The 23,839-nt window shown below is 44.0% G+C and overlaps 1 protein-coding gene across 4 annotated transcripts in view; it reads left to right on the top strand.

Annotated features, from left to right (window-relative positions):
- The window catches only part of ZNF335 (zinc finger protein 335), a 357,780-nt gene that overhangs the window by 264,727 nt on the left and 69,214 nt on the right, over positions 1 to 23,839 (top strand). For all 4 annotated transcript variants that reach the window (XM_085619363.1, XM_085619366.1, XM_085619364.1 and 1 more), the window contains 2 exons: positions 15,823 to 15,917; positions 19,932 to 20,215. In XM_085619363.1, the coding sequence (XP_085475489.1) occupies positions 15,823 to 15,917; positions 19,932 to 20,215 (379 nt within the window). The remainder of the gene's footprint in view (positions 1 to 15,822; positions 15,918 to 19,931; positions 20,216 to 23,839) is intronic.

The following is a 23,839-nucleotide window of genomic DNA, read 5'->3' on the forward strand; positions in this document are numbered from 1 at the left end:
ACCCACTATTTCCTAGGTCTACACTCACATCCACTCACCTATACATGCAGTTACTCATCAATACAGTACTATAATATGCACTCATACAACTATACATACAGTCACAGTCCGCCATTCATCCATAGAGTTACTCACACACCTAGTCAGTCATGCAAAGAATCAATCACATAGGCATTTGCTCATGTATACAGTTATACACACCAACTGTGTTATTTATACACACACCACATCACTTATGTATGCAGATACTAACACATACTTACTGTCTTATACAATCACTGATACATGCAGACACTCTTTTATACACCCACTCTTTAAATAACTGAGTCACACACCCTGCACCCACCCATACATACACTCAGTCACCCATACAGATACTCAGACAACAAATCAATAACCCATATAGACACTCATGTAGCTACTCACCAACCCATGGAGCCACTTATACACCAACTGAGACACTAATACAGACTTTCACACTTTCATACTTCTGTTAGACTGTATGATCTCTGAACATCGCAACTAGGTATTGTAGCTGATCACCCTTCATACTAACCTTTCCTTATGGCATGCCTTGATATTGCATGAACCTACCCAAGTCGTCACATTAACTGTTCTGCATATTAAATCAGTTTTTGAATGGAATAGAATGTGGCTTCCACCCCCTTCATTTTAACCATCATTCTTAGTCCTATCTTGGTCCTATGCTCTCTCGACATCCAGAATATTATATCTGGAGACCTGTTCTTGCCAGCACCTGATTTTGTTTTTCCTCTCTGAATTCATCGTTTACTTCTTGTCTCACAAACCTATGTAAAACATCTTTGGGTCACCTTCTTTTCACTTTTTCTCACACTTGCTTTTATCACTAACGTTAAAGCTCTCTTTTAAATTACTAATAAAATAAATACATTTTTAAATCCTCAATTCCCACGATTTCCACTTGTTACACCACAGTTGGTGCTTCCCTTGGGGTCCAATTATTCGTTAATCCTTAGTACTTATTGTATTTGTTTCCCTTACAGCCTTGAGAAAGCCCTGGCTCAATCTGCCACATGGGGCGAAACACGTGTCGGCTGTCTCCTTTTTTCCTAACAACCTGCCATAAAACATGATAAAAAAAAAAGACGAATGGTTTTGAAAAGTGATAAATGGAAATAAAATATCTACCTTCACTCAACTCCACCTGGACTGCTGTGTTGTGTTACAAAAAAAAAGGAATTAACCTAATGAAAAAACAGACCGACTGAAGGGAGGAACACATGCTCACACCCTTACTCCTACTTGTCAATACGAGGCTGAAAGGTCCAGAGCCTAGAGCTACGTTCCTCCTAAGACTCGTAGGAATTTACATCCAACACCAGGATCTCTGGACCGTCCTTTTTTCCTATACCTCATAGTGTCGTTGGGAATGTCAGCTGTGTTGTGGGTTGGACTAGGACTCAGTTCTGTTCCTTACTAGACATTATTTTCCTGGCCCTTGCCTTGCAGAAATTGATGATTCATTGGTTCCTTGTGGGATGGTTTTAATAAAGTTAACTCTTCAGGCCCACCTTTTGGTAAGCATTGTTTAGATACTGATTCACGAGCTGAAGCATATGCAGGTAGAAGTAACCATAAAAATAATAAGTTCCTTCATTACCAATATTTTTGGTAAATACTACATCTAACTGCGTATTCACCACCCATCTGCCCACCTCCCCTCTCCTTTCTGAATGGTTATCATGCATGTTTAATTAGGTTCGATGGAGGAAGAGAGGTTGACAGTGTCTGTAATGTGCTGCCTCTGAACCAGTCTGACGTGTATGACCATGTCTCAAAAAATGATGGCACATTCTAACTGTTTCTTGTATATTACTTTTTCCACCTGCCTCATTGTCTTTCACCTTGTGGTTTCTATCTCTTCTTCTTCCTAATCCGCTTTCAAATCTGTCCTGTCGTTTCCCCTTGGGCCATGGTGCTCTCACCAAGGTCCTTCCCGCACCCTTTTGTTAGTTTTTTTGCACCTTTCCATCCTGAGCCCCATTTTTTTCATCTCTTTTGCCTGTTCACATAACAGCCATCACTGTCCACTTAAATGACGGCATATGAGCACATTTGGCCATTAAGGGCCTGATTTAGATCTTGGCGAACGGGTTACCTCATCACAACGGTTGCGGTTATCCCATCCGCTGAAATATAGATTCCATCATATCCTAGGGGATTTATATTTCTGCGGATGGGATATCCTTCACTGTTTTGACAGAGTAACCTCACCGACAAGTTATAAATCAAACCCTTAATTTGTGCACAGTGAAAACAAAGGTGAAATGGGCATTGCCAGAATATGCATTCTTTACTTGTGGCCAATATTTGGGTAGGTATGATAAGTACAGTATTGGTTGATTACAACTTTTCCTGCAGGCATTGAGAGCTTGTAATTGGTTTAACAAGCTTTGCATACCAGAAAAGCCAGGTGACAAGCCAAGAAAAGCATAGCATTGTTTTCCAAACCCTCGCCCTCACCCTCCCTTCGGCATGACTAGCACAGTATTGATACTCCTAAACAGTACCACCCCAGCCAGGCATTTGCAGTACTGCGTGTAACAAAGCCCAATTCATGTATCATCCAAGCATTTGGATTTACATGACCCCTCTCAACCTCACCAAAAACTGGCATTGTTTTTGGTGTTACACTGTTGGTTTTCCAAAGCCCCTTCTCCCACCATGGTATTATCTTTAAAAGGTTGCACCAGTTAGGAACTATGCATGGTCAGAAATGTATAAGTATTTAGAAGCCATATTAACTAGCTAGTACATGAACAGCTTTGTATTAAAATGTTCAAACTTAGTTCCACTAATAGCACCACAAATCGGCATTATGTTGGCAATAGCAGTCCATAGAGCAGTACAGTTTGCTTTTGACCAAGCCGCTACACATACTCATGGGCACACAGTATTGTTGCAGTAGTCTATTTCTTTTGCATTGGAGTAGGCTGATAAAAAGCAATGTTCTCTTACGTTTGGAGCACCAAAGCACTGTTCTGAAACCCTTATAATTTTCACAGTGTAACAAATTACTTCTGTTTGAGTGGTGACGATGTATCCCTTCCATTTCACCATTGTAAACTAGAGACAAGCTGAGGCAAAACCAATAGGATGTGGTGGCTGGCATGTCCCGAGGGAGGAGGGGGGGGGGCAGGTGGCAAAAATAAAATAATAATAATACAGTAAATAAACTTACCTTCCTACAACGAGGTGAAGTCCTCCGTCATCTTCCCTCCTCGAGGCAGGTTCCCAAGCCAATACTGGTGCTGCTGTCATACTCATGAGGGCACTGGATGCCCCCACTTACTCTCAACCCAGCAATCTTAAGACAGCTGGGTTCAGAGGTTTAAAGTTTGCATGTCTGGCTGGCCATCGCAAGAAGGTCGGTCAAAGAGACATGCACACTTTAAACAAGTGCAAAAGGCAGCCCCCTTTCATCCCTGTTGCTGCTGTCATTCAGCAGGACCGCCCCGTCCTGACACTCCGTTCGGTACGGGGTGACGAAACATAAAATGGTAATGAAATAACTTGATTACCATTTTATTTTTTGTCTCTTGGGGCATTTCAGTGGGGCGACGCTCCTCCGCTATAACAGAGGAGCCACCCCTGCCAATAGGTGTGACTCTGACAAATGTAAATTGTTTTGTACACCATTGCAATATTCAAAAAAAGGTGAAATAATTATAAAAAATAATAACAAAGAAGTGGGCTAGAAGCCCAGTCTCATGTGCCCTGTGACTGTGCAAATGTGATCAGACAAAATAGCATCACTACAGCGCTAGTGGATAAAGTTAGATTACCCATTGTCCCATGCTATGTACTATGATGGGTAAAATCAAAAGTAAATGACACTTGAATGTGTGTATGTGTTTTTTATAATGATTTGTTTTTAAAATCTGAGGTTGGCAAACAGCTAACACTGTGTCTAGGCCAGACCTAAAGAGGTACTGTTTTGAGAAGTTTAAACTCATGTTTGCCAAAGCAAGCTTTGTATTGATGTATTGCTGTGCACCTGTATTGTGGTTTCCATAAATCCCTCAAATGTTCCCTGATTAGTCATTGTAATTGAAGTAAAGCTGTTTAATAATTAGATTCAGGCAAATAATTATCTCAAGCTTTAGTGAAACTGAGAGCAAGCAGGTTAGTTTAATCTGTCATGCACTGGAAGATTTGCATGCAAAACCTTTAAAGAGTCAAATGGTGGTGCCGGGATTCCATCAAACACGGTCAGCATTTGGGGAACCGACTGCCACCACATATTAATTGTACAGGTTCTCTGTATACTACATTACTTCCACTCTGTTCTAAAAAGTTGAATTGTTGATCTGTTTTATGTAATTATGCCTTTGGTTTCAGTAGCTGGTTATTTGTGACTCTTATTAATCAATATTCACATGCTGTACTAATCAAGGTTTTTGTAAAAGACTTAAGAGCTTGATATTCCTCTGCTAGTAAGAGTCATTGTTACGTATGTCAGGGTCAGGAGCGGCCCGTGCCGGTAAGAGCAGTGGGGCAGGGTGATTTGACAGGCGACAACGAGGGAAAATTAATTATATATTTAATTTTCCCTTGACACTTTGTTGAATCCCCCCCAACCCAACCCCACTGCTCTTACCTGCATGAGCTGCTCCTGGTCAGGATGCTCTTTGTTTAAGAGCTATTGGTATGATTCCACCATACATGTTTCTGCCATACATGTTTTAACATTGATAATTACAATATTTCCACCTTTATTTGAGGCTTTGACTATAATTGAAGTATCTTGCTTCAGTTCTTCCATTGCCTTTCATTCTTGATCACTGCAGTGTTGGATTGTTTTGTGGATTACCTGGTGTTTTTGCAGCCACTCTAATTATGCCACCAACATGTTATTCCCTGGGACAAATTGTTGATAGAATAGACCTATATCTTTCAATCAACTACTTTGAGTGCTACTGGTATCTGAAAGAAACACGTTAGTTAGATTCCTCACCTTAGAATATCCCCAGGCGTCAGACTGGATCCGGAAGATTTTTCGTCAGCAATACCCCTTGCGCGTCGCTAGGCGTCGTCTGCGGCTCCGCGTCCGTCGTCGGCGTCGGAATGACGTCGTCGGAGTACTTAGACGCCGCCCTCGCGCGCTGACGTCAGTTCTTCTTTTTTCCGCGCCAGTAAGCGCAGATCCGGGAGAGCTACCCCTTTTAGTCTTTTTTGACTACGTTTTTTGATCCTTTTTGATCTTGTCTCGACTCCGGTGCCGGTAGGATGCCTGGTTTTAAAGCCTGTGCTGACTGCAACCGCTTGATGTCAGTTACGGATCATCACCGCCGGTGCCTTTACTGTTTGGGCCTCGACCTCGACGCGGAGTCGTGTTCGGACTGCAAGGCCCTGACCTCGAAGGCTAGACGGGAGCGGTCCCGTAAGCTTCTCGAGCTTCGCCACTCGGCTCCGCGCCCCTCTCGATCCCGGTCCAGGGGGAGGTCCAAGGATCGGTCGCGGAGCCGCAGCCGACGTCATCATCGATCGTCTGGCTCCAAGTCTTCGGGTAAGTCGAAGCACTCCAAGAAGTCCAAGAGGCGACACCGCTCTTCGGACTCCCCTCGCCGGTCGCGCGACTCGGCTGAGGGTCAGGGTGGTTCCACCCCCGTGGCTCCAGCGGTGCCGCAGGCGCCGCGCAAGTCCCCATACCCGCCGGTCCCTGGGACTGACGCGACGCCGGCGGAAGTCAGTGCCTTCCTCTCGGCCATGAGGAACCTTGCTCCTCCGTCGACGCCTGCTGGCGCGCCTTCGGGCCCCGCGGACCCGACTGGGCAACCTTGCATGCCGGCGGCTCCGGCCCCGGCGCCGTCGCTGGCTCCGGCCCCGGCGCCGTCGCCGGCTCCGGCCTTGATGTCGCAAGTGCCCGAGGGACCCGTCCCCGCCGACGCCGGTCGACCTCGTCACGCCTCCGACGCCGGCGTCGACACCGGATCCACCTCCGACGCCGGCTCCGCTCAGCGTCGTGCCCCAGTTCAGCCCCGCTCCGGACCCGGCGCCGTTACGGCGTCGATGGACGCCGCGTACGGCGCCGTTGGAGACACATTATGTCTATCGTCCGGCTCCGATCCTTCCTCCTGTTTACCAGGAATCGGATGACGGGGGCGAATGGGAGGGGTCCGAGGGCCCTATGGCCGTTCAGGCTCAGCTGTCACAGGACTGGGCAGATGAACTGGGGGAGGCCAGTGGTCTGGATACCTCACCAGACACTGGATTCATCTCTCCTCCGACTGTGGCTTCGGAGGAGGGTGCAGCTTTCTCTGTGGTGCTGCGCAAGGCGGCCGCAGCCCTTGGGCTCGAGCTGCCTGCCGTGGCTGTGAGAACTAACGTTCTCACTGAGGTGCTTCAGTCTGCAGCAAGCTCCACTGAGCCTCTGCTGCAATTCAATGAGGCCCTCATTGACGTTCTGCAGGGCACCTGGTCCAAGCCCTCCACAGTTCCTCCTGTGGACAGGAACGTCGCCAGGCGCCACTGCCCTGCTCCGGGCGACCCCAGTTTTCTGTCCCAACACCCTACCCTCGAGAGCCTGGTTATCCAGGCTTCTACCTCCCAATCCTCCTTCCCGACCGCTCCGCCGGACCGGGATTCCAAGAGACTGGAACAGTTTGGCAAAAAGCTGTTCTCCTCCCTTAGTTTGGGCCTGCGGTCCTTGAACACCGCCTGTCTTTTGAACCGTTATTCCCACTCTCTGTGGGATACGGTGGAGGACGTGCTGCCCCTGTGTCCGGAGGAGGTCCAAACACGACTTACCCAGGCTCTGGCCGATGGGAGGGATGCAGCGCGACATGCTATCAGATGTGGGCTTGACACTACGGACTCGCTGGGTAGGGCGATTTCTACCACGGTGGCGCTTAGACGTCACGCCTGGCTGCGGTCCACGTCCTTTTCGGGAGATGTCCAGAGCACTCTCATGGACATGCCCTTTGATGGCACTCGCCTTTTTGGTGAGAAAGCGGACAGTGCGCTGAATCGCTTTAAGGACTCCCGGGCTACGGCCAAGTCCTTGGGCCTCTCGGCCCCGCGGTCGCAAACTTCCACCTTTCGCCCCTTTCGTGGCCAAGGAAGGGGTGCCTCCTCACGTCCGCCTAGCCACCAGCCGCAGAACCAACCTGCGCGCGGTCGCGGACGTGGTTTCCGCCGAGGCGGTTCTGGAGGACGACGCGGTCAGCCCACATCCACCCCGGCAGCATCCGCCTCAAAGCCTTCCTAGTCCGAGCTTTCAGGCCCATTCCACGCCAGTGGGCGGCAGAGTTCGCCATCACCTGCTCCACTGGCGGTCCATCACATCGGACAGGTGGGTGCTGCAAATCGTCCGAAGGGGCTACTCCCTCCCCTTCGAGACGACCCCTCCAGCCATGCCACCGCAGCACCACCGTATCTCGGGGGATCATTTGAATCTTTTCCACGAGGAAGTTTCGGCCCTCTTGGCCAAGGGGGCCGTCGAGCGCGTTCCGAGCCCAGAAGTAGGTCGTGGTTGTTATTCCCACTACTTTCTGGTTCCCAAGAAGGGCAAAGGGGGCCTACGCCCTATCTTGGACCTCCGGAACGTCAATGCCTTCCTCCGGAAGGAAAGGTTCAAGATGTTGACTTTGGCTCAGGTTCTAGCTGCCCTAGACCCGGGAGACTGGATGGTAGCCTTGGACTTGCAGGACGCATATTTCCACATCCCCGTCCTGCCGGTCCACCGGCGTTACCTGCGGTTCACGGTGGGTCAAGAGCACTTTCAGTTTACCGTGCTCCCCTTCGGCCTTACCAGTGCCCCTCGGGTGTTCACGAAAGTGATGGCGGTGGTCGCAGCTCATCTGCGCAGATCAGGGGTTCCAGTCTTCCCCTATCTAGACGACTGGTTGTTGAAGGCGGGCTCGCCCCAGGCAGTCGTCTCCCACCTCCAGACTACGGCGGATCTCCTGCATTTGCTGGGGTTTTCCATCAACGTGCCGAAGTCACACCTGAGTCCCTCTCAGAAGCTCCTCTTCATCGGAGCGGTTCTCGATTCGGCGCAGTTCCGGGTCTATCCGCCGGAACAGCGGGTCCGGGATATTCAGGCCCTGATTCCCATCTTTCGGCCTCTATCCTGGGTTTCGGTCAGGCTAGTGTTGCGGCTTCTGGGGCTGATGGCCTCCTGCATCCTACTAGTGCATCACGCCAGGCGGCGCATGCGGGCTCTGCAGTGGGACCTGAAGTTTCAGTGGGCCCAGCATCACGGCAACCTGTCCGACCATGTCTTGATCTCGGAGGGCACTGCACAGCAGTTGCAGTGGTGGCTCACGGACCGCGATTGGGTCACGGGCAAGAGCCTCTCCCTTCCCCAACCGGAGCATGTCGTAGTGACGGATGCTTCCCTCCTGGGATGGGGTGGCCATATGGGAGAGGCGGAGATCAGAGGCCTCTGGTCTCCGGCGGAGTCTCGCCTCCACATCAACCTGTTGGAGTTGAGAGCGATCCGACTTGCACTGAAAGCCTTCCTTCCCTCTGTCAGGGGAAGTGTCGTGCAGGTGTTCACGGACAACACCACCGCCATGTGGTATTGCAACAAACAGGGCGGGGTGGGGTCGTGGACCCTTTGTCAGGAGGCTTTGCGCCTCTGGACGTGGCTGGAACACCAGGGCGTCACCCTAGTGGTTCAACATCTGGCGGGCTCTCTGAACGCCAGAGCAGACGAACTCAGCCGCCGGTGCATGATGGATCACGAATGGCGTCTGAACTCCGAAGTGGCGCAAGGTCTCTTTCAGCAGTGGGGAGAGCCTTGGTTAGATCTATTCGCCACCGAAGAGAACGCGCAATGTCAGCAGTTCTGCGCGTTGGAATTTCCAAGGCGGCACTCGCTCTGCGACGCTTTTCGTCACGAGTGGAGTTGCGGTCTGTTGTACGCCTTTCCGCCTATACCACTTCTGCCCAGAGTGCTGAAGAAGATCAGGCACGACCGGGCCCAAGTCATCTTGGTGGCCCCGGATTGGGCACGAAGGTACTGGTATCCCGAGCTACTCAGTATGTTGACCGATCCTCCCATACGTCTGCCCCTTTGGGAGGATCTTCTGTCGCAGCAGCAGGGGACGGTCCTACACCCGAACCTGTCCAGCCTCCACCTCCATGCGTGGAGATTGAGCGGCAGCAGTTGATGCCATTTGACTTGCCTCCTGAAGTCTGTGATATCATTCTGGCAGCCAGGCGTCCCTCCACAAAGACGGTATACGCCTGCCGGTGGAACAAATTTGTGGCATGGTGCACAGCAAAGGCTGTGGATCCCCTTTCCGCCCCTCTTTCTGAGGTCCTCCTCTTTCTTCTTTCTTTGGCCCGGCAGGGCTCTGCCCTGGGCACCTTGAAAGGTTATCTTGCTGCCATCTCTGCCTTCTTGCGGCTTCCTGATCAGCCTTCTCTTTTCAAGTCCCCTGTAGTTACACGCTTTCTAAAAGGCATTACTCACACGTTCCCTCCTGTCCCTTTTGTAATGCCTCAGTGGGACTTGAATCTTGTTCTCACATTTCTAATGTGCGCTCCCTTTGAGCCTCTTCATAATTGTCCTCTTCGTCTGCTGACGCTTAAGACTGCTTTTCTGGTAGCCATCACCTCGGCTAGACGGGTGAGTGAGCTCCAGGCTTTATCATCAAAGCCTCCTTTTCTCTCTGTTCATCCGGACAAGGTTGTCCTTCGGCCTCGTCCCTCCTTTCTTCCGAAAGTGGTGACCCCCTTTCATCTTGGGCAGTCTGTCACCTTGCCCACCTTCTTTCCGCCTCCGCATCCTTCCAAAGAGGAAGAGAGGCTCCACCGTCTGGACCCAAAACGTGCGCTCTCCTTTTATCTGGACCGCACAAAGCAGTTCCGGGTGGACGACCAACTTTTCGTTGGATACGTGGGTGCTAAGAAGGGGAAAGCTGTGCACAAACGGACCATCTCTCGGTGGGTCGTTTTGTGCATCAAAATTTGTTATTCCTTGGCAAAAAAGGACCCTCCTGTTGGGCTGCGCGCCCATTCTACTCGGGCCACGGCGGCTACTACTGCCTTGGGACGGGGTGTCCCTTTGCAGGACATCTGTCAGGCGGCAACGTGGGCTTCGCTACACACGTTTGCCAGGCATTATTGCCTTGACATCCAAGTCCGGAGGGATGGCTTCTTTGGCCGTTCTGTCCTCCAGGACTTTCTGGTGTGATCTTGGTTCGCAGACCCACCACCGGGGATGGTATTGCTTGGGTATCTATTCTAAGGTGAGGAATCTAACTAACGTGTTTCTTTCAGATGAACAAGTTACTTACCTTCGGTAACGATGTATCTGTAAGAAACATTAGTTAGTTAGATTCCTCACCGACCCACCCATCCTCCCCGTTCTGCGAACTGACATCTAGGGTTAAGGCTATCCCTTTCAGGGCCCTAGAATTTTTTGGCACCAGTGTCGGTATCTTGCATGGCTCTGCGTTCCTGGCGTGGAAGGCTATGTACAAGAACTGACGTCAGCGCGCGTGGGCGGCGTCTAAGTACTCCGACGTCATTTCGGCGCACGACGCCGACGACGGACGCGGAGCCGCAGACGACGCCTAGCGACGCGCAAGGGGTATTGCTGACGAAAAATCTTCCGGATCCAGTCTGACGCCTGGGGATATTCTAAGGTGAGGAATCTAACTAACTAATGTTTCTTACAGATACATCGTTACTTCCAAAGGTATCCATTTGAATCTCAGTGATTGATTGTTCAGCCAAAATATAAATTTTAGTGACCCTAATTTCTAGTACTTGCAATCTTTTCAGTACTTCCAAGATCAGTCAATGTAGTATGTCCTGGGTCGTTAAATTGGATTCTTTAACCCCCTCATTTCTCATTTTCTCAGGGTGAGCTTGGAAAAATGTGTTGAGTTTTAGCTTCCCAATGTTTTTGCAGAGGTCAATTTTTACATTCGCAATAGTGCCCTATGTGCATCACTGTTTTTGTGAGATGTGTATTAGTATGTCTTCCTTCTCACTTACAGTGTCTTCTTTACTCTTCCTTTTCTTGTCACACCTTTCTAGTGCCTTTCCAATTTTTTCTTCTCCTGTTTCTACCTTGTCTGTATCTCTTTTCACTCCTTCGCCTCTTCCTCACCCTCTTCATTTCGTGTCCATATTCACAGTCTCCTCTCCTCTAAAAAAAAAAAACTAAGGTGTGGAGGTGTGATTTCAAGTCAGAACTTGAGCTCAAGTAGGAACTTTCTTTTGTTACATGTGTCCTTTTCTCTAAATGTGCTATCCATCTGTACTCTAGTTCTGAGGGAGTTAGTGTCTTGCAGACGTTTATATTCTGCTATGCAAACTATCCAGTTTATCACTGTTGAACTTCTCTACCTTTTTTATTTTGCTAGATTATGTTCAATTTTCTCCATAGCTTTTTTCATTTCCTGCTTATCTTCCATCCCCACCAACTCTTTTTTTTAAGATCCTATGTATTTGTCATTTGTTTTTGTAAACAACGTTCGACGTTTTTAATCAGGTTCCCCAATAAACTTCACAGAACAAGAACATTAATTTGTATTATCTAGCCTCTACTGCATAAAAAATTCATCCATGTTTCCAAAGCCTGACATTATTAAAAATGTTATCCTATCTACACTTCTTTAATTCACCTTTGCTAATCATCTAATTTCCCTTCTTTTGTTAACTTCCATTTCTTTGCTTTTACAACTCCCATATTACTTTTTTATACAGTTTGTTTTCCTTTCATATGTACTTGTTTGTCAGTTTTGCTAGAAACTGCACCTTGATCAAATACTTCCAAGCTTGCTGTTGCTCCTCTTTCTGCAATATCCTTTTTAGTTAATCAGCTTAAAATATTACTGATCTCGGATCAGTGTCAAATCCTACTGTCCCTGCTGGGTTTGATTTAGGTATATATGAGTACTTAACAAAAACAGACCATATCCCACCTTCCATGTCTGGGCTGGAGTTTCCCCTCCTCTCACCTCTCCTGACTGTTGCAAACAACAGTCAAGCAGCACAGCGAACACATCCCCTTATTATTGGTTCATGGGTGGATAATTGCAGCATTGTACCAAAACCACTCCAGCTCCTTGGGAGTTAAGTTTGACTCCTTCTGGTGCTAGCTATTGTAAGTCAGTGCTAAGGCATTCTTAGGCATTCTCCATTAGCTGCAGCAAATTCCAAACAAGTGGGCAAATCATACAGCACATTGTTCTGATTCATAATAGTTTTATTTACAACTTTGCTTCCTGTCTCACAGTAGGTGACATCCGTTGGCTTTTATTCAGTTTGTTCATTTTCTTCTCCATTGAACATCATATTAATAATTAGAATCATTTTCCTCATCATACTGCCATTTTGACCACCAGTTTCTTTGTATCTAGGACAATTGCCTTGTACCACTCCCTCTATATTTCAAAAAAGGTGCTCCCATTTTCCATTAATTCATCTACTGCTTTAAGCATCGTTACCTTTTAAGTAATCCAAACATTTAGAAGTCAATTTTAAATTACCATCAAGTCTCCTATTTTTATTACCCTTGCCTAACTATTCTCCTAATTTGAACCCTCATGGAGAAGACATAAAATTTCTCTTTTTTAGAAAGTTAGATTGTTGACATGGAAGAACCTCATGGTCACTACTTCTTTCTGGTTTCAGCAAGAGTTAATAAATATGCAACAAATGTGTATTCCTAATTGTGACATTTAATATGTACAGGTGGGAATGCCCTAGAGCTCTTCTACTTAGAAAACAAAGGTTTACTGTAAGTGCCACGTCGATTAACAGTTTACCTCTTCAGATCAACATTTCACAAAAGGGTATTTGCTACAGTTCAACTATTGTTTCTCTCTTATCTCGTTTTATTTGGGCATGCTGGAAGGTTTGCATTAAAGCCCTCTGTCATGATAATTACTTTCCACTGCTTAGTAACAATACTTTTATTGATCAGTTGCTCTATTGCGCCCAGCATTGAGCCCTATTGGCTTCATGCTAGTATATAAATGTTTTTCAGCAAGCAGTTCAGTTGCAGTGTGCCATTTTAATCACAGCTTCATGATTTCTAGTACAAGATGTAAGAAATTAAAGATTAGCAATATAATTATCAAAATATTTTGACTCTTCACTTGTATTAAATGTCCTCCTTTTTGATCACCTGTTTATCCTTTAATTGTCATGTTCCGATCCTCCAAAAAATCACTACACTCCAGTTGAATAATCATCTAACTTTCCTGGATACAGAAAAAGCCTAACTCCCTTCATCATTATCCCATATTCACAGGAGACTCAATTTAAGTTTTCCAGCATGTTAATTGTTTTCAAACTGCTGCTCTATAGGACTTTTCTCCTACCTTATCGCGTCATGCTGCTTGAGCTGTCCGCGTTTAGTGCAGACAGCCCACGCAGCATGACGCGCTGTGCTCCTCTCCCAAGACTTTCCAAATATGAACTGGGAGTGACTTTAACTAAACATATTGGCAGCAAATCGTTAAGCGCAACTTATACAGCTGACCCTGCCCTTCAAGTTTACTCACACATGATATTATCACGCTCGTACCTTCAGCAAATTAATCTGGGTGAACTCGTCTACCCTCAGCTGTTTTCTGAAGCCCTCAATTGCTCTTCCATGCGCTACGAATAATTGCATCAATTCAGCTTGCTCACCCGTTATGTGTCCTGATGATGATCTCGAACAGTTGAGATCGAAACGCCGTTGCCCCTTTACAACGAAAAACTCTTCCTATTCTATAAAGTTGTTTGAGTAGTTTTACACTATTGTTGTCAATGCGATGCCGTTATTTTAAACTTCACCATCACTCTGCACGTCACGCCTCTTTCACTTATTGTGTGAGCACCTGAATTCTATTGTTGTGGAAATTAATGTTTCACATGAACTGACTTATGTCCCTATGTACATTATTAATTTTTTTGCTCCTTTAAAGTAATTAATCTTCAACTCTCTAATCATAAGTGCTCTCCTTAGGATCACTTCATTATTGGACCTTTTGCCCACACCCGAACCATTGTTTTTTTTACCTCAATGTTATCTAAAGCAAATAGCTAGTAAGCCAAGTTTTAAGAATTTGTTTCTCTTGACCATGCAGATTTTGCCCTTCCAGTTAAGATCGTTGTTTGACTTGTACTTTCTCCTCACAACCACGGTCTTTTATTTTTAACATCCAGAGTTGCACACCCTACCTATTTTCTCTTTTTAGTAACATTTTCTGCTTTCCACCCTGGTTTTTCAGTGATAAGACGTTCCTCTGAACATCATCAGGGGGAATTACTCTTCTAATTTTCTCACTAGTTTCACAGTTCAGTCACTATTCAACGCCTCTTAATTCTAGCCTGCAAGCTCTGTTGTTTTTGTTGTTCTTTTTATTTTCTAGTCATTTCCACTTTCATGTGATGCCCTTACTTGATCAGTTCATATTAGTGTAGAACTTCAATTCAATGTTCTTTTCCTTCTTTTTGGGTCATAGTTACTCTCTGTATTAACATCCTGGATCTCAAACTCTTGTTGTCAACCCACTTTAATTTGTCCATTTTTCAACTTCATCTTTCTTACCCTTCTGATATCTCTTATACAGTCTTTTCATACTGCCTATTTCAACCATACACTCATTCTTTTCATGTATGTTTCTTGTCTCGTTACCGATCTTTCTCTCGCCTCCAAAACTTCCTCCTGCTATTGTCAAGATTTTTTTGTGCTATCCCTATTGATGGCCATATCCGTATTCTGTTGATAAACTCTTGCAGCGTTTACTACTATGTCCAATATTAGTGTTTGACAATCTACTGACCATGGTTATCCCTTTAGCAGGAGAGTTTATAGGATTGCCTGAACCACCTTTACCACAAGATATATCTGGCAACCCCTGTGACAATTTAGGAAGCTGAACCACCATTTGTCACAACATACAAAAAGATGTTTGAATGCACTAGAGGAACTTTTTCTGATAGATCCGTCACCTCTTCCTGGATTTAGTTAACTTTGTCTGTTTTTGATGGGAATTAAAAGTGTGTCAGAAACTGTGAAATCAGAGCTTTACGTGCCAGGACCGGTCAGGCTTGTTTGCGTCATGTGCTGCCCTCCCCTTTTTCCCCAGACTTTTTGAACACCTTTACAAGTTCCCTTTGATAAATCTGGAATCTGCTTCTCTTACACTCAGTTTCCTCTCTAGTGCATCATACTTTTTTAAATCTTTGATTGTTGCTGCTGTTTTTTCCTCCTTCTCTTTTTTTTCTTCAACTCTGGTAGCTTATGCCACAGCACTCCAACTGTAAGTCGTGTCTGTTGTGTCACAGCTGTTTGCAGCTGCAGACATGCATAACCTCTGTGTTTTTTGTATGTGGAGCGGTCTTCCAGTGCATGCTGGTGTTCTTTGTGTTATCAGTACCGTCTCTGTATGTCTCTTTCCATCCTTCAATCTCTCTCCCCTTACACATTCAGCCTTTTTTTCATCTTAAAAAATCTTAGGCTCCCACTTTGCATCCGACATGCTTCACTGTGGACCTCTCATGAAATTACTTCAGCTTCAAAATTCTCTTCAAAACCCTCTTCCCTCTGACATTTGTTTGTAAGTTCCCTTAACTTCTTTCAAGCCTGTTCCTCCTCCTCACTTTCTCTACCCAGTCATTTTCGTAATATCCATTGATGTCACTTTAAATTGTATTTATTTTAGCATTAAACTGTTGCACAGTATTTTGGTGACCTATAATGTCTGTGGCAGTTGCAAACTTAGCATGTCCCCAATTATTGTAAAGTGCTAACCAGAGGCATCTGAATCTTTCTACTATATGTATTTGTGTTGAATATTCAATTTATTTGTCCTGTAGCGGAAGGCGAGTCAGCTGAGCTGGCCACACAGGCTGCATTGGATCTCTTGTTGAACATGGGAGCTCAGAGAGAACTGGGGGTCGGCCCACTACAGGTAAAAAAGTCAAAGATGCACCTGCCATGTTGGGGAATTGGGACGAGGAATGATGGGTAACTTGTGTATATTTTTAAGTTTCCATCATGGTATTTTTCAACTTAATCATAACTTCTATGATATTCCCGTTGTTACAGCAGGATCCAGAAACTATTTTATGAGTTGTGTTCATGAATAAAATGTATTTTAAAAATCAAACATACTTTGATATTTATCGATCTGTCTGTCTGTCTGTCTGTCTCTCTCTCTCTCTCTCTCTCTCTCTGTGTGTGTGTGTGTGTGTGTGTGTATATATATATATATATATATTTACAAGAAAAGCAGAGAGCAGCTCCTATATAGATCCCCCTACAACACCAGCAACACACTGAATTTGCTCACTTTGAATGTCTGCTTTTCTATAAAAAAAAAATAAGCATAGGATTAGTACAGTGCCATGTACGCCGAGATAGAAAGGGACAAAGTTACAGATGTAGGTGCCAAGACTAATTGCCTGCACGAAGCCAGAAAGTAAGAATTCAAACCAAGCAAGGGCAGTATCCTTCACTCCACATTAGTCCAGTCTTTGAAGTAGTGCGTTGTGGTCAACAAGTAGATGTAATAAAATAACTAGCCTCTATCTGAAAATTATCCATAATTCCTGTGGTGACAGATTCAGTGCTGTGGCGACCATGAAAGCCAGGTAAGTGTTCATTGCAAATAAGATTGTCTTGTGCTCTCTGTTTGTCCTAAAGTTTTGGCCAGAAAGGAGAGGACTGAAATTAGCTGTAGTTTGAGAGACCTTCTGAGTTGGCCTGAGGCTTTTTTGAGAGGAAGGTAACCACTGGATGTATTAAATCAGGGGAAACTGGTCCGGACCCTAAAGAGGAGCTAATATCTGTAGTCAAATAATGAATAACCAGTTGACAGAACTGAGACTTCCTTGAAAACCTGTACTGGACAGTAATCTAGGTCAGAGCCTGAAACCTTCTGCTAGCCTACACCAGTAGTAGTTTGTAAGGGAACAGAGGAAGATGTGACAGTTAAATATGAAGAGAGCCACCACATAAAAATCATTGTAATTAAAATCAAGTTCAGCCTGTATTTATCTAAAGATTGAAGAAATCATCAATTTTTATTGCACACATTTTGAGAGGGTACAATGGACAAGTTGCTAGCTTCGGAGCTCCAACGTTAATTTATACTTGTCCCAGCTCTGGGTTTGGCTGCATTTTTAGTGAATCACTCTTTCTGGATTTTTCCAAAATGTCCCTATAGTGCTTCCCTACACACTGCGCACAAATGTCATGCATACAATACCCGATTGACACCTGGTCCAAACCGGGTTTCTTCAGTATCTGAAGGAACCTTGTCCTTAATTTTTATGTATTATACCTCATGGAGCGGCTGGGGAGGGAGTCCTGTAGTCACACCTTCGTCAAGATACTCCCTCTCTGGATATCTAGCATGTATCCCTATCCTCCTACGGACGGTACAGTTGGGAGGAGGATAAGGATACACGCTTGGTATCCTGAGATAGATCAGGTGTTAATTGGGTATTCTATGCGTGACATTTGTGCGCATTGTGTAGGTAAGCACTATAGGGACATATTGCGTTTAGTACGGTGCTGATGAAAGCCCAGGACCCCTCATAGGGCCACAACCGAGCTGAAACATGTCGACCTAGTGGACAATTACCACCATTACAGGGCTACTATTGTCCTATACTTTTATGTTTTTAATTATCCCTCCACCACCAACAAATAAAAATGAAATAAATGACTGGGAGGTGGTAGAGATTTTTATCTGAATCCCCCTTTTTCACCTTAGTTTCCTACTAATATTGGAACTAAAGTCCTAGTATGGCTCGTTCGCCATTAGAGGATTCTTTGGTGAACGTGGGATGGCTGATGATGAAGCCTGACACCTGGGAGGTGTGTGAGGCCATACTGTATATTTTTAGCGTATGTGTGCTGGTCCAAAATATTGGAACGTGTTAGTAACCAGAACAATTCCTCGGTGAAGGTACACCTACATAATAAGGTGGGATGGAGCTACAATAAGTGGGCTTGATATTTGAAGGGCCCGTAAATGTTTGCGTGGAACTGGTATTGTGAAGGGAGAGCACGAACGTGGGTCCCTTGCCCTCTGGGCAAAATTACTCCCACTCCCTCTGACCCTTCAGCGGTTGGGTTACGTGTGATATATTGAGCAGAAGATTCCCCAGAAATATAAGTATTTTTCGTTTTCCCTTTGAAAATGACCATGCATCCAGAGGAGGTTGCACTCTAAGGAAGAAATGAATGTCAAGGGAAGCCTTAGATTTTCTGCCTGCCTTACAAGGCATGGCTTAATGGACTCTGGAGTACAAAAATATTGCTTTTTCAAGTTAAAAAACAATGCAATTAATAGTGCATATGATATAGAACTATTTGGCATTTCCAAGCCTGAAGCAGAAGTTTCAAGGCCTCCTGATAGTAAATGACAGGTTGCTCTGGCCTGACTGACTCACAATTTGCAGAATAGATTCTTTCTACATTGAGGTTCTGCCATTTAGAGTTCTTGTGCTATGGAATGAGTTCTATAGTGCCTTTGTTTGTATCAAGAAGTGTCAAATGTTTACTGAGAGAATGCTTGGAGTGTATGCCTTTCACACTGATTAAGTCAACGTGGAGCCCTGGCAATGATGATGAGGATTTTCTTTATCGTAGGTGTACACTAGGCACAGTTGATGAGGAGCTTGGTTTTTGAAAATGGTCTCACCATTGAAAGCATTCTCAACTTCGAATGGGAAATGAATGTATGAAAATAGTTGCTATTAGCAGACAACACTAGGTATCTGAGCGAGTCCCAACTGAAGACAATGGAAGGTGCGAGACATTCTTGTTTGCTTAACTAGTGACTGAGCTTTATTTCCCTCTCTGCACTTTGGAAGCCTCCGCATAGGGTTTATGCTAGAATGAAGTTCTTGTTTTGAAAGCCATCATATTTTAATATTGTTTTCTCTTGCAGTTGCCTACATCTTTTTTGCAATGAAGTTCTTTGAGGCATTTTTATGCAAAACCTGGCTTGTCCAGAGCATGGTGTTTTGATTAAATGGTCATTTGAAGCCCATCATCTTGGTGTTCTTCCATCCATATCTGGAACATTCCTTATAAGGAGGAAGCACTTCAGCAACTGTTTCTTCTCTGATTCCTAAGGAGATCCTGGAAACCTTAACATCCCGAAGAGGGCGTGAAAAGTAGATTTAAAGAAAATAGAGATCAATAAACTCTCATATTCTCAAATCCCCTTCAGTCAAACAAATGATAGACCTGAGGGTCTGTGCTGGATCAGAGCTATTTGGATGGCTATTAGCATTGCAGGTTTGCACCTAACTCCGTGTGCAGTCACTGCATGATGTACTTAAGGAAAAAATATTTTTTTTAAATACAGAATATATCCTGTATCCCCCTGGACCTCTGAGAATATCATAGCAGATATGAATAATGCTAAATAGTTCGATTAACCCCATAGAAACCTATGTTTGTAGATGCTATATAGCAATTTGGGGTCAAGGAGAATTGTCATTGTGCATAGATTAGCCACTAGGTTGAGAATGTAGAGTTCAAAAGGTAATTTACGAAATCCTAAAAAGATACATTAGTTACGTTGATGATGTGGAGGTTCAATAGGATTGGATGGAAGTAGAATATACCTTTACAGGGTTCATATTTTATTCTAGTTGTAAGAAAATATAATTGCATGATGTTTTTGTTGTATCGTATTTTCGATTGTTATAATAATAGTATGTTTATAATGCGGTGGGCATGAAATGTTTTTTGAGCCTTGAAATTACACTGGTTGGTATCTTTTTGAACTTTCATAAGCAAAGAAAATCTATAAAAACATAAAAGATGGTGAGGATTCCATGTTGGAGAAAATGTTGAGTCCAGTACAGTGATCATTTGTTGAGACAAACTTATTCATTGAGGTGTGTTTTGTCAAATGTAGGACTTCACTGCAGTGATGTGTTCGTGATTTTCTCATTTGTAGGTTGCTGTGGTAAAGTCCAATATTTCAGGGGAGATGCAGGCAGGTGAAGATACTTCTTGTCAACAGGAAGAACAGCCTCTTAAATCAACCCCTCAGCATCAGAAGGTGGTGACTCTGCACATGAATGAACATGGAGAGACTGTCTTGCAAGAGGAAGAATATGAGGAAATTGCAATAGGAAACTGCAACCGGCAGCCCATTACAATGAATCCCTTTGGTCCTGGTACAGAGTACAGCATCATCACTCCAAGAACAGAGGAGATTCAGACCACTGCACTTTACAGGTCACAGCTCTGAAATTCTTTTTTGATATTGATATCGCAGTTTGATGAATCTGGGCATTGCTTTCATCACTGCATATGTGCCAATTGGGTTAATATTGCACCTGTATAAGGATTCATGTTGTAGGTTCTGATATTGTACAGTGTGCATTGTTCCCTAATGAGAGGCAAGGTTTTATATCATATCCTTCTTGTATTTTCTGCAATTATTATTCATAATGAATGTTTCCTCATGTAATGCAACAGGTGCTATGTAAAGCGCTCTGATACCCGATTCGGGTCAAGTTCGCGGTATATAAAACTCTGTAAAAAAAAAAAAAAATGTAGATTAGTCGGATGAACCGTCAATTATATGTGTTTTTTTCACATCTTGGGGGTTTTGAAGGTACTTTAATGAGATGAAGATTCAATCAGCAGCACACTGGCATGTACCTCTCAAGCTACTTGATAGTATTAATATCAGTAAAACAAGTGCAGCATAACTTTAAATGCAGTGATGAGTAGAAGTAATGCTTTGCTCGCATAACAGTTTGCACCCTGATCCAAAATACAAAGTAACATTTGCTACATAAGAATCGAGAGTAAAACTTGGGTTGGTACATTTGAGCCTTAATAACCCTCGTTCAAAGGGGCAGTTGTCTGAGGCACATACAAGAGATGAGTATTCTTTTCCAGTTGTACAATTCAGAGATGGGTAAGATAAATGCAACTGGCATGCGTTACTTAATGCAGAAGAACCAAGACAACTAAGTTGGTTCACAGAGAATTCTTTGAAAGTACATTCATTTATTGATTGTTTATTTAATGAATTAGGTATTTTTCCCCAATGCACCAGTCAGAAATAATCTTATAAAATGTAGAAATCCAATGACCTCAACATTTGTGTCAAAATGCTAGACTAAGGAAATTACTCTTTAGCCTTCTGGAAGCAGAATCAGTTGTAGTCAGTTGAATAGCAGGAGGAAACTCATTCCTTAATTTAGGACCTACATCCAATAAAGACTTAAAACTTGATTTCGTGAAAGTGACCTGAGGACCGTTAGAAGACTTTTAAACAAAAAGTTACACGCTGCGCGCTTACAGTCTGAGCAAACCTGCAAGATATGGAGGAGCCAGCTGATCATCTGAAATACTTCAGACAGGCAGTGACTCTGAAATAGATACAAAATATCCAGCCTGTGTAAACAAAGAAGACAAGTTGCAATAAGAAAAGAAGTGATAGCTCCCAATAAGATGTAAACAGAAGAGTAGAGATTAGATTGAAACAGCAGAAGAGCATATTTAGGCAGAGCAGCATAAGAAGACGTTAATAGTCCAAGCAAAGTAGAGTAAGTGATTGGATAACGAATTTAGCACCAGATGCCAGTTTCAGTAAACATTTGAAATTAAAAATACATTTGAGAGTCATCTGCTTAAAAATGTTCATGAAATTGAAAGGATGAAAGAGTAATAGTATATAAAGTAATGAGAAATTAGCAAAGTACAGACTTTGTGAGCTACACTAGTCTTCATTGCAGTAGAGGAAGAAATATCCAGAACGCTGATTAGGAGCAACCAGAAAGCTAGGAACCGAAGCACCAAAACGGTTCAACCTGAAATACTAAAAGGGATGATTAGGGTGACCTTCAGTATCAAATGCAGCAGCAATACAGAAAAAAGTTTGAGATACTAGTGAAGAGTAGAATAAGACACAATGAAAGTAGTAGTTCAGTGGAGTGCCAGGATCAAAACCGGACTACAGAGTGGGTAAAAGAGGAAGAAATAAAATATATTGTGACAGTTGTTTGTGAACAATGAGTTTAAGGAATTGAGACAAATATGCAAGAAAGAAGTAGTATAATAGAAGCAAGTGAAAGATCCAGAGAAGGTGGAATGACAGTAACTGAGTTCATTGAAGAAGAAAAGCTACCAGATGACGGATGAAGATTCAACAAGATAGAAAGATATTGTAGAAATAAAGGATAGGAAGTGTTAATACGAGTTGCAGGTGGAGGATTAGATAGGCTATTGAGTTTCAAAATCAAAGACCTAAGTAAAATTGGAGAATTATGGAACAGACAGAGCCCTAGATGAGGCATCATCCATTAAGTTCCACAGAGAGCAGTCTGCTGCAATAAGTGAAGATGCAGATGATGAAGAGGTGGGGAAGGAGTCACAGATAAGATCAGTGTTAGACATAAGGGTTTTTATTATGAATGGCCCCGGAGTATGGCACAGTAATACATCCCATGTATCAACGATAATACAGTGGAATGGGGAATAATGCATAGAACTCTGTGTTTGGGCTCCGATTTGGACATTCCCTATTTGAAGGCAACTTTTTACTTGGACACTTCATTTCGAATGCATTAAGCAGGTGAGATATCAAGGTCAGAACTCATATTCCTATATCACTTGTAATTCTGAAGCAGCTAGTAACTCCCGTTATCGGCTGCATCAGAAATGCCAGGTCATTCTTGATGAAGGTCCCAGCAAAAGCGAAAGTCCTTAGCAGACATACTAGCGAAGATGATTTAGGACGTACAGGAGCCAATAGATGATGTGAAGTATAAAAGAGAGGTAAAGAGCAAGAAATATTGAGACTAATATTGACATTAAAGTAATCTTCCTTAGCCTTTGTGGTGTCAAAGCCTTGCTTTAAGAGGTGTGAGATTAAGAAAATAAAATCCGCAGGTAGCTGAGATTTAAGTTTTCGAATAGTCCACTAATATCCATGCAGGAGTGGTCACTGTATAGCAAGTAGGGGAATACTTGCATGTCCTTTAGATGAACAAGCAGGTTCATATGTATAAAAGGTATAATGTGCAGGGCCTGATATACTGTCAGTTTGAGAATCAAAGGCATATGTGAGCAGGAGAAGGAAGTTGAGACAATATTTCAAGGATTATTACTCGGCGATACCTGACATAGGTCAAGGTGGCAAACAAGAAGTCCGAAGAGCCAAATGAAATCGACTGAACAAAGAAATCAATGAATGGAGCAAAACATATCCCCAGGATGGACAAAGATAGTTCAGAGACTAGGTGAAATCATTAACAAGAGATAACAGCCAGAAAGACAAACAGATGATGAAAGTTAAATCTGCCAAGTAGAGTGAGTGGAACCGTATTTAGAGATGATAACACACACTCAGGGTCATCATGAAGAGATGAAATGGATTCTACCTCCCAGAGCCGACTAGAAGAGAAATAGGATAAGTTTATACACAGTAAGAGTATAATATTCAAAGGAAGTTATAGCTGATAGTGGAGAAGTAAAAGGTCTGCAACAAATCCAGTGCAGTTGAAACCGAACACCTAAACTACTATCAGTGCCCTGACTCCTGGGCAGTTGTTAATAGGAAGATTTAACGATGTAAGAACAGCAATAATATAAGCAGTGAAGCAGGAGGAATAATTCCAACATAAGAGAGCGCTTGTTTAACAGTGCACAAGCAGGCCAAAGACCAAGTGAGAATGTACAATGAGCAGTAGTAACAAGCTTTGTGTACATAAAAGGGGTGATAGAGCGTGGCTTAATCCTGGAATTACAACATTTAACACAACATGTAACTGATATCAAGCAGGTCAAGGAAAAAACTGTCAAAGTGCATTATAGCACAACCCAGTCTTTTCACTGCAACATATG

The sequence above is a fragment of the Triturus cristatus genome, chromosome 7 (genome assembly GCF_964204655.1).
Source record: "Triturus cristatus chromosome 7, aTriCri1.1, whole genome shotgun sequence".
Lineage (NCBI taxonomy): Eukaryota > Metazoa > Chordata > Amphibia > Caudata > Salamandridae > Triturus > Triturus cristatus.